Below are 16,386 nucleotides of genomic sequence, written 5' to 3'. Positions count from 1 at the left end.
CACAAATTCATGCAACATCAATTTGATTAACACAAAGCTTTTATAACAAAGCTGATATATATATATATATATATATATATATATATATATATACACACACACACACACATATACAAAGTATTTTTCATAAAGTTATTACATACAAAAAATTTAGTATTTTACAAACAGTGACAATTCCATTTATATTTTTCATTCTAGTCAACAACTTGTAAAAGTGAACATGATGCAATGTTAATCATGTGAGATTTTATAGTACCTCTCCTTGAACTCATTAACAGACAAAGCATCTCAAAGATGACCGTCATAACCCATTCAATTGATTCATCACTGTCCAAGAGAAAAAAAATTAGTCCTCTTACCTTTGCTAACAATACTGTTATTCAGCTTCCAAGAATGATATCTTGTTCTACCCCCTCTAACTAAGAGCCGATATATTTTCTCTGCATCAATTGTATAAAACCCTTTAAGTTACTTAAATGTTTCTGTCATACCCCTCTTTTTCACCTATTAACTAACTTTATCAACCCACAAACTTTCAATATATCCTCATATAGAGCATTACAAAGGCCACTCGCCATCTTGCTCACTGTCACTTGATCATCTTCACTATCTCCTCATCCCCATGATACCCAGGTGACCAGACCTGAGAACTGTAGTCCAGATGCAGATGTATCAAGGTCTTAAAAAGAGGAATGATAACTTATCTCTGCTAGTTAGTATTCTTTTTCAATAACTTAGTAATCCTATGAGCTATTTTGGCAACCTTAGCAATATGCCTTGTAAACTTCCTCTCTATCTATTATCACCCTCATCCCTAAGCTTCATTAATTCTTTTTTAATGCTCTCTTGAGGATAGATTGAGAGTTTGTGGGTTGCCATAGTTCCATCAATATAGGACAGAGCATATAATCTGTTCATCCCAAATTGCATGACTTGACATTTCTCCACATTAAACTAACGCCTATTATCTTTTACCCATACTGTCAGCCTATTTAAATCATCCTGCAAGCTATCTACATTGCATTGATTAACTATTACCCTAAACAATTTTGCATCATTGGCAAATCACTGATTGTTTCCCTTTAAATTATTTTCAATATCATTTATATAGAAATTGAACAGCAGTGGCCCAGAGCCTTGGATCTTGCCACTAGTCACCTGCTTTCCCCTGGATTCTGCTTTTCCATATACTACTTTTTAGTATCTGTTTATCAGCCACTCTCGTATCCATATCTTTAGTTTCATTTGTTCTATTTTGCATAACTGAGCAAATATCACCTATTTGTTCTAATTTGCATAACTGAGTTCCATGTGGTATTCTGTCAATCTTTGTAAAATCCAGCATCATCACCATGTAACCATTTCCTTTATCCAGTTCAGCTGTCACTAAATTATAAAATGTTAGTAAATTACTCAGACCAATGCTGCTCTCATGCAGAATTCTTTCTTTGACCAACTTTCACCACCATTTCAGAGATGACTGGTCTATAATTGCTACCACAGACTTACCTCCTTTATGCAAAAGTGTTATTTTTCCCTTCTTCCACTTCCTTGAAACTTTGCCAGACCTGAAGTTTAAATTAAATGGCCTAGTCAGAGGCATTGCCAGTTCCCTTGTGCACTCTAGTAAAATGCAAACTGATATCCCATCCAGCCACATGACATTCTCCAATGTCATGAGTACTTTCAATTTATCAGCCTCTGTTCTTATATCATTTCCTGTCACAGCAGTAACTTCACTCAGATGATATCCTTGCAAAGTGGTCACTGAGTAACTCAACTATTTCATTTGCTGCTGTTACATCACTACCATCAACACTCTTTAAAATTATCCTTTCATAATCATTAAAGGCTTACTCACCCACACAATGAAAGAATTCTTTGATGTTTCTTTTGGCCTATTTTAGTTTCTTCTCATGATCTGATTTTACCTTCCTCACCATGCTAGTCACCTTCCTTGATTATTGTACTGTTTGTGAGCTTGCTGGTCACATATACTTTTTTTTTTTACAGCTCTGCTTAATTATGCTACTCATCCAATCTTACTCCTATATGACTAATCCTTTTGACATTGAGTATATACCGTATTTTTCTGTGTATAAGACGATACTTTTTTTCTAAAATTTTTAGACCAAAAATTGGGGGTCGTCTTATACATGGGGTGGGGGGGGAGTAACTGGTTGAGAGACCTGCGGTTGCCAATGTGAAGTGGCTGGCACCTTGTCTCCGTGAACAGGCTTCTGCCAATCACTAGCCCTTGTTAACTCTGTTGATTGATGTCATTAATGGCTGATTCTGAATAAACCAGTCAGAACTCTGAAAGCATTCATATGTCTGCAACTCGTTGGTGGGGTAAGTTAATGCATTAACAATATTTTGAGCACTAGCCCATAAAAATGTCCGAAAATAAAAAACAATCATTTTTTTATTTTTGGAAATGTTATCTAATTACTAAATATACTTTGAATATTTAAAAAAAATCAAATGTGTTCTGTTTTATGTTTAAAATTTGATTTCTTAATTTTGGGTTCGAAAAAGTAGGGTTCATCTTACTGGCAATCGCATACCTATATGTCCATATAGGTATGTGATTGCCAGTACCAATCCTCTTCAATTTCCTGCACATTAAGCTGTGGGACTGGATGGTATTTCACCACGAGTTTTGAGAGAATGTGCTAGGGAATTGACAGTGCCTTTAACGTGGCTTTTCAATGAAAGTCTGGCTTTGGCAAAGGTGCCCAGGGAATGGAAGGAAGGTAAGATAGTGCCATTGCATAAGGGTGGTAACAGACTGGAAGTGTCTAATTATAGGCCAGTCTGTGTGTCATCAGTAGTTGTTAAGATCTTGGAGAAAGTAGTGAGGGACCATATACAGCATTGGGCAGATGAGGGTAATGTTATCTGTGAGAATCAACATGGATTTGTGAAAGGACGCTCTTGTTTTAGCAATATGCTAGCCTTTTATAATAAAGTTACAAGAACATTAGATGAGGGAAAGGCATATACTATAATTTTCTTAGACTTGGCGAAGGCATTTGACAGGGTGCCACATGATAAGCTGATATTTAAGTTGCAGCACATGGGTCTGGATGTCAGATTGGTCAACTGGATTCTGGATTGGCTGTCTGATAGGTATCAGAGAGTTGTGTATGGTGGAGCAGTTTCCAGGAGGCAGAGGGTTACAAGTGGGGTCCCACAGGGCTCAGTACTAGGACCTATATTGTTTAACCTTTATGTCAGTGACATAGCCAGTGGATTGCAGGGGGATATTCAGTTGTTTGCGGATGATGCGAAGCTGGGAAGGATTATTAGTAATAGTGCAGATGTGGTAGCCCTGCAAGAGGATTTAAATAAGCTAGATAGATGGGTAAATGAATGGGGGTGTCAGTTTAATGCAGCAAAATGTAAGGTCTTGAGGTTTGGGAAATATCAATGGGATGCTGCATACTCTATGGGAGGAGTTATACTGGAGGAAGTAGGGGAGACAAGAGATCTGGGGTTGATGATTGATAGAAACCTGAAGTTTAGGGGACATATTGCAAAGGTGGTGAAGGTAACACAGAGGATTGCTGCTATTATGAGAAGGACACTGACCTGCAGAGATAAGAGGGTTATCATTCCGTTGTATAAGTCTCTGATCAGACCACACTTGGACTATTGTTCTCAGATTTGGTCCCCAGGATTTGAAGGGGATAAATTAACTGTGGAAAGGATACAAAGACGGATGACAAAGATGGTTTCTGGACTGTACAAGGATAGTTATGAGGATCGGCTGAGAGAATGTGGACTGCAGAGTTTGGTGGATAGAAGGAGGAGAGGTGATATGATTGAGACTTTTAAACTGTTGAGAGGTGGTTACAAGGTTGACACTGGGGAGTTCTTTCGCTTGGTTGAACAGCGGGAAGGAGTGATGACAAGAGGCCATCCCTGGAAGTTACGAAAGGAAACTGTGAGCAAGAGGGTAAGGAGTGGTTTCTTTGTGTGGAGGGTGGTTGAGCCGTGGAATGCATTGCCTGATGGAGTGGTGGGAGCGAGAACGGTCAGTGAGTTTAAAGAGTGGTATGATAGACTTTGTGTTTCTCAGGGGGGGGGGCCCTCCCCTCTGAGTCTTGACAGACTTTATGTCTTAGGAAGGACCTCCCTCGATGAGTCTTTTGACTCCTTGGAGGCCTGAATAATAATAATAATAATAATAGTTCAGTGAGATCACCATCCATCATCAAATTCCCGACATATACCCTCAAGGGGTGTACAGGATATGATAGCACTACATGAAAAACTCACATAATTACTAACTTCCTATCTACAATTTTCCTCCAAATCACTCTGTTACCTGTCAAGACTCCAACATTATCACATCTTATATTTCTGTCTTCTAAGGCACTTTTTACTGTATCAATCCACCTATATCTTGATCTTCCTCTGGATCTTTTTCCTGCCAGCTTGTCAGAGAACACTTGTTTTCTAATCTTTCCTCTCCCATTCTGTTTAAGTAACCATTCCACCTGAGATTACTCCAGTAACACATTCCGGGATGCCAACAACTTCAAGTTCTTCAAGTTTGGTGAGATATGGGTTGGAAACAGCCTTCATTAAATGTTTCAGTCAGTTGCTGCACATAGGAAGTTCTGTTTATCTGTATAAGCCTTCTCAGACAATGGTGATCTCATTCCTGACAAACTATCTTAGGACCACAGTTATGCCTCTTAGATTTTTTTTTAATATATTTTTTATTTTTTTATCTTAGATATTTTTTTGCATGAAATAAACAAGATTTTTCATGCTTTCATTAATTACTCCTCTTATCATAGAATCACTGTAACATGTTTTTCTCTTACCTTCTTTTTTATCCATAGTCTTGTTTCTTACCTCATATCTCACTTTTTTTTTATGTTCTCAGCTCTGAAAATCTCTTTATGTTTCTTCAGTCTTTGAGCTTTGTGCTTTGTTCTGTGAAAAGCATGCTATTTCCTTGTTGGGGTTCTCTTCACCCAACTGTCTAAATATAAATATTTCTCATTTTTTTTAATAATTTGATAAGTAATATGTGAGAAATGAATTAATAATAACTGAATTGGATTGTTAGTAGTCTGTTTGCTACTTTTTCTTATTATAAGTTAAGAAATCTAAAACATTAAACTTGGTATAAATGTCTTTATATTTCAGTATAACATAAAGTGTAATTTCACACATTCATGTAAAATTTTGAAAAGTAGCATATCATTATTATGGATTATGGCTCGATTTAGAAAATTTATGTATGCATCAGGGAGAATCTGGATAAATGGTAAAGAAGTTGATTGCACCTTGAGGTGCATCCCAGAATGTGATGAATTTAATATGTGTACTCTTGTTTTACTTGTTGATCCTGATTGCTGTGCTTCCCCTTCTCTTTCAGTATTTTTCATTTGTTTCTGTGATAGCATGACTTTCACATAACACTTATTTCCTATTAAACATTAAGTTTACTAATAGGAAATAAGTTCATTTTTTTCAAAGTGATGATATAGAATTTTAAATCATATGTTTCTTGGTTACATTGAAAGGTGCAAGATAGCCTCAATATAAAAAAAAAAATAAACAAAATTTTAAATGATACAAATTAGTTATATCTCAGCAGTATACTTTGCATCCATGAGTCAGTAGGAAAAATATGCAAGGTGAACCCTGTAGAAAGAGAAGGATCTGACTGTTTATGCAGTACTGTAAAGTAGTATTTTGGTAAAATGTTTTCAAAACATAGATTTGTGACCTTTAGTTTACAGTGGGTTTTGTGTTGCACGATTAAAAACTCTATTAAAAGTAAACAAACCACAAATTTTTTGCTGAACTCTTAATGGCAACATTTCTTCCTTCATTTCAGGAAAACAAACTCCTTAGGGAGGCAAATGAGGAACTCCAGGCCCAGCTGTTAACATCAGGCTATAATGAAGGAAGAACACTTCTCCATCAAGGATCTGTAATTGGTGCTTATGAGATGGAAACCTTTTCCAAGGAACAGGTACTGAAGTGCCTAGCTAGCCATTCAGTAAGCTAGACTGAAATACATATTTTTTTCCCTTTATTGAACTTTTCAGAGAATTGTCTATAAATTATGAATTTTTTTAGTTAAAAAAATCTGTTTTGTCATTTTGATTATTTTATGTGTAATTAGTGACTGTGTAGCTCAGTGGGAGTGGATTATCTGCAGAGCTAGATTGCACGAAGAAAGAGCATCATAAGTTGAATTATCGCTGACTAGAGGAACTTTTACTAAGCCTTTTTTTTTTTTTGACCAGTTCCCGAGTTAGTCAATCTCTGGCATGGGCAAGCAGGTTTTTTGTCCTGTAAACTCAAGAAAATCGACTGTAGAAAACACACTATTTTCAGACAATAAACATAGTATTAGGATTAAGGACCATGAGATGGTGGTACTTGTCACTCACCTCTTTTCACCAGATGCCATGTATAACCAGTGATAGTCTTGTGCCAGCTATCTCTGATTGGCTACTGTGGAGATCGAACTTCCCCCTCGGTGTCAAAAAATTCTTCTTCTTATGGTGCTATCTTCTATCAAAGGTCAGCGACCATCTTGGTGAACAAACTACGTTCTTGCGTTAATCAGAGCAGTTGTGCACTGCTCTTTTCTGTCCACGTCTTGATTGTCAAACGATGATATTCTTTTTCTTCCTCTAGTTCCTTCGCCATCAATTCTTCCTACCAAAATAGTTTGCAAAAGTTGGTATTTGCCGTTTTTCATGATATGGCCAAGATATGATGTTTTTCGTTTCTTGATTATTTGTACAAGATCTTTAGCTTTGCCAATGGATTTTAAGACATCTTCATTGGTAATTTTTTTCTGTCCATGATATCTTTAGCATTCTTCTGTATAACCACATCTCAAAGGCTTCAATTTTCTTGATGGCTGTCGCCTTCAATGTCCACATTTCAACTCCATAGAGCAGAATAGACACACATAGCATTCAGCATCTGACTTCCATGTTTAGATCTTTATTGCATAATGTTGTCATTTTCATGAAGGACTGCCGTGCAACTTCAATCCTTGTCTTTATATCTATTTCAGGATTCCACTTTTCTTTAAGCCAGCAACCAAGATATTTATATCTTGACACTTGATCGATATTTTTCCCATTGAGTGTCAGTTTCATTGATGAGGTTGGATGTTTGCTGATGACCATGTATTTTGTCTTGTTGATGTTTATATTTATTCCCATTCTTTGGCTTTCTATGTATACTCTGTCAATGAGTTTTTGGAGATCCATAGTGTTATCTGTAATTAGCACAGTGTCATCTGCATATCATAGGGTGTTAACAATCTTTCCGTTTATTGTGATTCCCTCTGGACATTCTTCCAATGCATTTTTAATGATTACCTCTGCGTATATGTTGAACAAGAGTGGTGAGAGCACGCATCCTTGTCTCACTCCTCTTTTGACGTTAATATTACTGGTGGTAATGATGTCTAATTGAATGGTAGCTGACTGATTTCTTATTAGTCTTATGTCTTGTTCGTCTAGCCCTATTTGTTGAAGGACTTCTATTAAGTTAGTGTGTCTGACTTTGTCAAATGCTTTTTCAAATTCTATGAAACACATAAAGACAGATTTCTCTTTTTCTATACATTTTGTATCAATATTTGGGCACAGAAAAGGGTGTCTCTAGTACCAAAACCATTGCGTTTCATAGATTTTCTTCTCCAAAAGTTAGATAAGGCTAAAACAGCCTCACCTACTCCCTATATGAGAATAAAAGGTGTTAGCTGATTTTTATATATAGATATTTCCAGCATAAAATTATAGTCTGAGTTAGATTTAATTACTTAGACAATGTGTCTGTATACTAAAATAGAAGTGCATCACAATATGGCAAGCTTCGCAAACTAAGTAGAAGTAGGTCACATGCAGGGGACATTGTCATTTTTACCTTTACACATTTCCTGCTCTTCCCCCCCCCCTCCCCCCATATTACTTCTACACATGAGGGCTGCAGAACTTATGGCAGTTCAGTGCCATTTGTGAAAAGGGGTTAAGACAAAAGTAACTCCTTGATCTTACTTTGGAAGAACTGGAGATTTTAGTCTTTGGGGAATATTTCATAGAAAAGGCTTTTCCACAGAACCAAGGTAGATGGAATGTAAGAAGAATGGGGGTAACATATTCAGTGAATCTGCAACTACAAAAGGATGTCAGTTGTTTTTGTGTTGTTGTTATGGGTTTAATAGGAATAAGCAGGGGACAACACAGGAATCTCCCCACCATACACACACAAATATTTCATGAAGAGTAATGTTAGAATAAGACTTTAGTTTAATATAACTAAGATTTTAGTTATATTAAACTAAAGTTTTTATTCAAACACGGTAGTTGTCTCCATAATTTTCAAAAATGCATTTGGATCACCATGTAAGCTTAAAAGAAAGGATTAGAATAAGATCTTTGCAGTGTTCCTGATAATGAGATTTGCTCTGACTTAAAAAAAATCAGAGTGACAGCCATAAGAATTCTCATACATAGGGATAGTATCTTAGTGCCAACAAGGAATATTCTTATATTTAATACCCTGATAATAATAATTATTATGAAGGAGAACATCCAGCCTACTAGGATGAAGAGGAGATTTCAAAGGTCAAGAGCAAGAAAAACATACCATATCAGGAAGTGAAGAGGAAGTATACCACACCTAGTGGAAGCTAGGAAGGTGATAAAGAAAGAGTCAAAGGGAACATTATTCACAATGGAAAATAGATCAAGCTGACTGAAGTGTCTATTTTATGACCTACCAGCTCCTTGAGTGTTGACGCTAGTTTCTTGGCTTCAAGGAGTTGGTAGGTCATTCCCCCTCCTATATTAAAAACACACAACACTTTGTAAACAAAATCAAAGATATCATACTGGTAAAAGATTTATTAGTCAGTTTTGATGTCTCTACCCTCTTCACAAATGTCCCAATCAATGACGCAATCCTTTTATTACAAGACAAATTCCCTCCCAATATCACAGTGCTCTTTGTGCATGTACTACATTCTAGCCAAAAACACTTTCTGCCTACAAAAAGAAGGCACAGCCATGGGCTCACCATTATTCCCCCCCCCATTGCTAACTTTTACATGGAACATTTTGAGCAATATGTTCTAGATTCCTCCCCTTTAAAACCAAAGTCTGGCTTAGATACGTTGACAGTGTTTTCGTTATCTGGCCACCAGACATTAGACACTTTCCTCAGCCACCTAAACAAACAACACAAACGCATACAATTCACAATTGAGATTGAAAAGCAAAACACGCTTCCGTTTCTAGATACACTTGTCACATGCCTTCCTTCTGACAGTCTTTCCTTCACTGTTTACCGGAAACCAACACATAATGGCCAATATATAGACATAAACTCCTACCATCACCCAACACAAAAACTAGGAGTCATTAATGCACTAAAAACAGGGTTTTGAAGATTTGCTCCAATGAACAAGCACTTAAAGATTAATTAAAATTTATCAGCAATACCTTCCTAAAAAATCTACAGCCAAAATACTATCAACAGAATTCTTCACAAGACCTCACTTAAAAATAAAAATAAACTAGACTTTAAAAATAAACTTTTATTGTAGTCTTAAACTAGACTACAATAAAACTGTAACCATTCCATACATTAAAGGGATATCAGACAAAATAAACAGAATACTAGAAATACAACCTTAAAGCCACCTTTAAACCTCCTGCAAAATTAAAGAACTTACTCAACTCATCCAAGGTTCCATTCCCTCTGCTGGCTCACTCTGGAGTGTACTGTATTCAATGCACCTGTAATTTGCTCTATATAGGGGAAACAGGATGCACAATTCCTATCAGAAAAAAAGGAACATAAACGACACATCGACACATTAAATATAATAACTATAGTCTTTCTGATCATGATCAGAAAGCTGGTCTTTCTGATCATGCCCCAAACACTTTGCATAGAATTGACTGGAAAAGCACCTGTTGTTTACATCACACCGAAACATGGTATGAACGTAAATTTAAGGAGGCTTGTGAGATTCTTATCAACCTAATCTTAATGATGGTCTAAAAATCCCAAGAATATGGAAGGCACATATTCTACCCACTTAACTTTTCTCCCTAAGAGTTAATTATAAATAGCACCATAGGTAATCCAGGATCTTAAATCTTGTATAACAATTGTCATGTTAAATTAGGACATCATTTTCACTGTAACAAAACTGTCTATATGAAAGAATGTTTCTCTGATATTGTCTTAAACAGAATATAGCTTTGATCTAGATTTCATTTTTATTTTAGTTTAGTTTATTTTATTAGAATTTTATTTTATTTTCACTAGAGGTCAGGCCAGTAAAATAATCATTGATCAATTCATTGTCTCTTCGGCATACTGTGTGAAATGTAATTTAGCTTGTTTCTCTTTCTATATATATATATGTATACTCCAGATGATGACCTTAATATGAAGGTCGAAATGTCAGGAAATTCAAATAATTATTTATAACATGGTTATAGAGTCCATAATTTGTGTAAAATGAATCTACGAATAAGCGCTAAAGAAAGGCGACTGTCCTTCATATCCTAGTGTCCAGTGCTAGGTTGGAGACAGATATTCATTGCTCTGTTTATATCGAGCACTTGTAAGATCAAGGCTCAATTATGGTAGCACTGTCGTAGTAACCTGTACTTGGTTTAAGTGTAGATATCAGGAAATTGATGATGCTGAAGCATGCATGGACGAAAAAATAAATGACTACTTGGAATGGTCTGGCAGGGATTTATTTTGGTTGCATATAGTAAGGACAGCTGCTAAAAATTGAAGTAACAAAGATGGTTCATTCACTTCAAAATAAAGACTAGGAATCAACCACTTCAACAGAATGTACCATATGTCCTGCTGAATTGCTCATAGAGCTTGCATTAAGTTATATAAAATTAAAACACCATCAATAGTGCATTATTTATACTGATTCAAGAAACTCTCTTGAGGCACTTAGAAGTCTGGTATACATAATATCCATTACTCTCACAGATCCAACATCTGTTTTATCGGATAGACTTCATCTGGATGTTTGATTGTGTTGATCACAAACCATGTCGAGATCATAATAAAATAAGACTGCAGATAGTTCCCTAAGATGCCATCATCTACCTACACAGATACCAAGCCTACACAGATACCAAGCAGATAATAAGACAAATCAATATTGCGGTGCTGACATCATGGAACAGAGAGAATAAAACAAACTGTATCTAGATTAAGCATGAAATTTAACTGTGCACGGCTTGGAGAGGAAGTTGTTCTTGCTCAGCTTTGCATGCCAAATTCTATCAAGTGCAAAGGTTTCTTCAAAACTTGCTATAGTACCTGTCCAAAGGTGAGTGATATAAGTGAGATCACGTGTGGATCTTGATTGGCAAAATCCATATTGGTAATCACTAACGAATTAGTTGGCATTTCGTGTCAAAGCAGTTAACTGTTGATGGTTGCCTCCATTACTTTAGACAAGACTGAGACAAAAGCAATTAAGCAATACGTCAGTACTTTGGCGGTAATTTTTTTTAATTGGCTGTATATGTACTTGTTTACATTCTATAAGCTGAATGCCAGCTGAGTATAATATAGTACAGAGATGATAAAGGGTATTCAGGAAACATACAATGCAATATTCCAGATAAAAAAAGGTGATTTGCCTTGATTATCTTTAGATGATGTTGTATCGGAGAGAGAGAGGGGGGTAGGAAAAAGTTGGACAGAGGTTGTGTGTACTTAACAGCTTTTGCTAGAGAACAGAAAACATGATTGCCATTGGAACAGGTGGTGAATTTTCCATATTTAGTTCTTTCAGACTTAGTCCTGCTAGGTTTTGCAGTATACGTATGAATGAAGCTAGAATTTTTATCTTAGGCTATTCATGATAAGCCTTCTGTTTTTTAATTCTTGGACCATCCTGGCACTTTTTTTTGGAAAACCATGGCTTGGATATTGGGTGGGAATTTTGAACAGAGTGAGGAATGAAAGTTCTCATTCCAACATGGATAATTTCTATAACAAGATCACAGCAAGAATCTGGAGAATAGAAACAATAGTCTGACCTTTAAAAGCAAGATTAAAAGTTCAGATCTTCCCCTGTTGTAGTGCCACTAGAGATAAAACGGAAATTGTTATATGAATTAATGAGAGGGAGTGACCACCTTAACTGCATGCATGGAAGGAGAATTAGTTAAGAAAAGTTCAAAAGCGTTGTGTTCATAAAGAGGATTGTCAGGAGATGAACAGTTTGCTTTAAGTCACTGCTTATAATAAATATCAGCTTCTCTTTCATCTTGGCTTATATGTACCGCTGCTCTTCTATCAAAATGGAACTGTGACTCTTTGCATCTCCAAGACATTCATCCACCTGTCTATGCACCTTTTGTCTCTTTATGTTAGTTTCCTGGATCTTCCTGTATATTTCAAACTGATGTGGTTCCTTTACATTTCCATTGGTTGATGATGTTACCTCCTGTGGACTTTAGATGATGTTGTTTTTATCAATGTTTCAAACGGATAGGCCAGTAAATGATATCCTACAATCTCTTTTGAAGTCTTTCTTCACATGCCATTGGACAGTATACAAATCTGCAGTTGACTTTAAGAATACACCTGTTACCTTATTATAGTAATTATAGGCCACTTGTGATGATGGCAATATACATATTAGTGTGTTTCATTCTAAAATGTGTGTCTGGGTGGGGAGGGGTTCCAGTACTTATTTTAACATAGTGTATGTGGCAGAAAGAGCTGAATAAGTGGAAATAGTGGAAAGAACCAAAAAAAAAAAAAAATGCTTAATATGTCAATGAATACATTTTCACCTCATTAACCAATACTTTAAACTCACATTCTGTGCCATGAACATTTTAATCAGTATGTGTGCCTACTTTGGTTGATATACAGGTAGGTACAATTCCATCATACTAAATATTGGTAGCTTAGCATTATCTGGTTCTTAGAATGGTAAGAAGCATAGTTAAATAACTATTTGGGGAAAAAACAAAGGATAAAAAAGTAATGGCTTCTGATATATTATTTATTATAGATAATTTTCCTCTGTGCATGTATTATGCACTATGCTGTACTTAAAGATTTTTCAACTGTTAGAAGTAGAGTAACTCTTAAAATTTTGAGAGCAACTAGAATCATTTTCAACTAAAATATCATCAAAGATATTCAAAATTTGAGCTTTAAAGTAATGTTAATTCAAACTATTTAAATTATGTACATAATTTCAATTAAAATTTTTCTGAATGTCTTGGTATTTTAAAGTACTTTTTTTTTTTAGATGCTTGAAGCACTTAAAGAGCAGCAGGAAGTGAATACTAAACTAAGAACTTATATTGATGGCATCTTGTTGAATATTGTGGAAAACCATCCGCAGTTACTTGAGGTGAAGTCGCAGCCAAAGTGATATTAACCACCGTAAAGTGATCACACTCCCTTCCGTCCATTTTTCACTTTCCAAGATAGATTTAGTCATTTAATTAAGTGTACAAGAGATATTCTCTGTGTCTTCCAATATAGATATTCTATATTGGAATTATCAACATGCCCATCCTATTCCTACTTTGCTATATTTTTATACCATTTAAATATTGCTGCCATTGAACATGAACTGAAATAAGATGTTAGGCAGATCTAAACATTTGGTTTTCAGCAGAAAAACATATTGCAAGCTTAGAAATTATAAGGGCAGTGGAATTTAGTTAGATGAAAACAGTATTTTGTATTTTAATATTTTACATCAAGTTTCATTATATTTTCATAGATTATATTATAAAGTAGTAAACTTTAGTGTATATAATGTAATTTATTACATCCCTGTTAGGATGTAATAAGATCTGAATTAAGTTAAATTGCTCGGAATGTTTTTCTAGATAAAGTTATGCTGATAATGTAACCTTTTTTTAAATTTTTTTTTCTTTATATATATATATATATATATATATATTGGCATTTTTATTTGATCAATACAAGAGGGTATTTTTTAAAAACTAGATAGAAAATTGTTCTAGTGCTTTATGCAGGTCTAATCAAAATGCAGTCTGCTCTCCATAACTCACTATGTGGTAATTTCAATTTTTAGCCTGCTCTATGATAGAGCTAACATTCTAATCATCTTTTCTCTTTTACCCTTCTTGAGTTAGGAGAGTTGACTGTATGACTTCATCTTGCAAATGTTATCTCTGTGATCATGTCCTGATTAGTGCTTACTGCATTTTAAATGTTCATTGTGTTGTCATATCTTTTTTGAATTGATGTTTCAGAATTAGTCTTTTATTTATATTGGAACCATTTTGATTCAAGAAAGCCGAATTGCTAAAACTTGAATAATATGAATGCAGGATTTGCATGGAAGGTACGAATATTGCGTTATGTGTGTATTTTGCTTCTTTTATATTTTACATCATACTGAATATGTATTTATATATTCAGTTCACATTAGTAAATAATTATCAGAAGCATAACATTTTAATTGATAACAAATTATATATCCTGTAGAACTTAATTTTTTTTATCATGTTTGTGAAAATTCTAATAAGTGTGGAATGTTTCATATGGCAGAGGCAGATGACTGTACTCTTTATAAAATGTGAATATAATTCTTAATCTTTTGTATGATATTTTTCTTTTTGTTATAGGTTAGTAGTTGTGTATGACTTCACTAAACTACCTGTTTCAAAGTATAGCACAGGTACTGGACAAAAAAATGGAAACAACATGATGTCACGTAATTGAGTGTTGTATTCCTGTATGTAGCCAAAACAGCATGAAAAAAATACTTCCACTAGAACATCTAATTCTCACCATATTCTCATTCCACAGATGCTCTACTCAGCGAATCATGTGCTAGTTCCTCAGTTTAACATTTTATCATCCAATCAGTGATGGAACATTTTATCATCTAGAAAATATCTATCTCAGTTTGAAAGATACGTTCTATATGATAAAAGGTTCCATCCCTGATGGATTCTAGATGATAAAATGTTCCATTTTATCATCTTTCTAAAATTAGTTTTATTTGGCTAATTAGAATTTTAGAATTTGGCTATTAGAATAATTTGGCACGTGTTGCACATGAGCCAAATAATTGTGATGGTAGCGTAGCATTCTTCATCAGTGTTAGGATTTAACACAAAGAACTAGAATCAGACTGTTCCAAATAAACTATCCTTTTACATTGACATCATTCGAAACAGATCCTGTTGACATATTAATAATCCATACTTCCTTTATCACTCAAACATATATCACAAAGCACCAACAATTACACCTCAAGATTGGTTTCTTCTTGTAAATAATTTCACTTTGCATATAGAGCTTTTTTGTCAGTATCTGTGTTTCTGATTTAAGTATTACTTCTCAATACTGAAAGAATAATTTGGTGAATGTTTTTCTTATTTCATTAGTCACATTTGTTGTTGGATGTAGTGTTTGTATGTATGTATACAGCAGGTGTAAGTTTACTGATACCACTTACCATCACATCTACATTATAATTATTTTTGTTTTTAAATGCATCTATTTCAGACAAATCTCATGAAATCTTAGTCAAATTTGCTTTTGACTACGATTTTTTAGTACTTCCTGTTGGTACAAACCATGTATTGAGGAGTACATTAAAGCACCAAGCCCACAAGATCCCATAGAATAGAATATATTAAATAAAATGCACATTCAGTGTTTTTTTCATGCTAACCAAGTTTTTAATCACTCTGGGCTCATGTGATATAACAAGATGTATTATGAGGGTAGCAAATTGAAAAAGTAGTACATTAAACTTTTTCTGATCACATTTTGTTCATGACACTCTGTCAAAATGGTTTGCTCCTAGTGCAACTAATTATATAGACATGTGTCATGGTCAACAGCAAAAGGTGTTATAATTAGTAAAGACTTACGTAACATGCGCCAAGCTCTGATTAAAGGGAAGAAATTTTACTGCTTCTCAAAAAAGAAACTGTCAGTTGTTTGTAGAGAGAGATATGAAAAAGACAGTAGAAATGATTTGCAAGAAGGTGTGCACCATATTTTCTGATCTACAGAAAAGAATATTGAAATTGTGCTTTAGAATTTAAAACCAATTATATTAGGTATTTTAAGTCTAGATATCAAACTAATTATGAGGCATGGGGGGGAGGCATCAACTGGTAAAGCTGTAACCAATGAATTTATAGAAATTTTGAAGGTGAATAACCTTGGACAAGCCAAAGAACCTTCCCATTTCCTTCATATTGTCATTGGTGTGTGCAAGAAACAGTAAAAATAAGTTTTTGGATGCAGAGGGAATAGATTTATGCCATTCTTTCTGAATGTTGAGAAGAGCGAGCCACATTTTAAAGAATTAAT

The 16,386-nt window shown here is 34.8% G+C and overlaps 1 protein-coding gene across 3 annotated transcripts in view; it reads left to right on the top strand.

Annotated features, from left to right (window-relative positions):
* The window catches only part of LOC150107977 (rab11 family-interacting protein 4-like), a 186,317-nt gene extending 171,671 nt beyond the window's left edge, over window positions 1-14,646 (top strand). For 2 of the 3 annotated variants that reach the window (XM_090415498.1, XM_090415497.1), the window contains exons 13-14: window positions 5,864-6,028; window positions 13,322-14,646. In XM_090415498.1, the coding sequence (XP_090271624.1) occupies window positions 5,864-6,028; window positions 13,322-13,447 (291 nt within the window). In that variant the 3' untranslated portion in view covers window positions 13,448-14,646. The remainder of the gene's footprint in view (window positions 1-5,863; window positions 6,029-13,321) is intronic. The other variant, XM_090415499.1, reaches the window with a different exon arrangement.
* The last annotated feature ends 1,740 nt before the right edge of the window (window positions 14,647-16,386 follow it).

The sequence above is a fragment of the Typopeltis vanoorti genome, chromosome 3 (genome assembly GCF_054136105.1).
Source record: "Typopeltis vanoorti isolate ZY-2024b chromosome 3, IOZ_Tvanoo_1.0, whole genome shotgun sequence".
Classification (NCBI taxonomy): Eukaryota; Metazoa; Arthropoda; class Arachnida; order Uropygi; family Thelyphonidae; genus Typopeltis; species Typopeltis vanoorti.
Note: the sequence above shows the minus strand (reverse complement) of the source record. Positions and strands in the feature narration are given on the sequence as shown.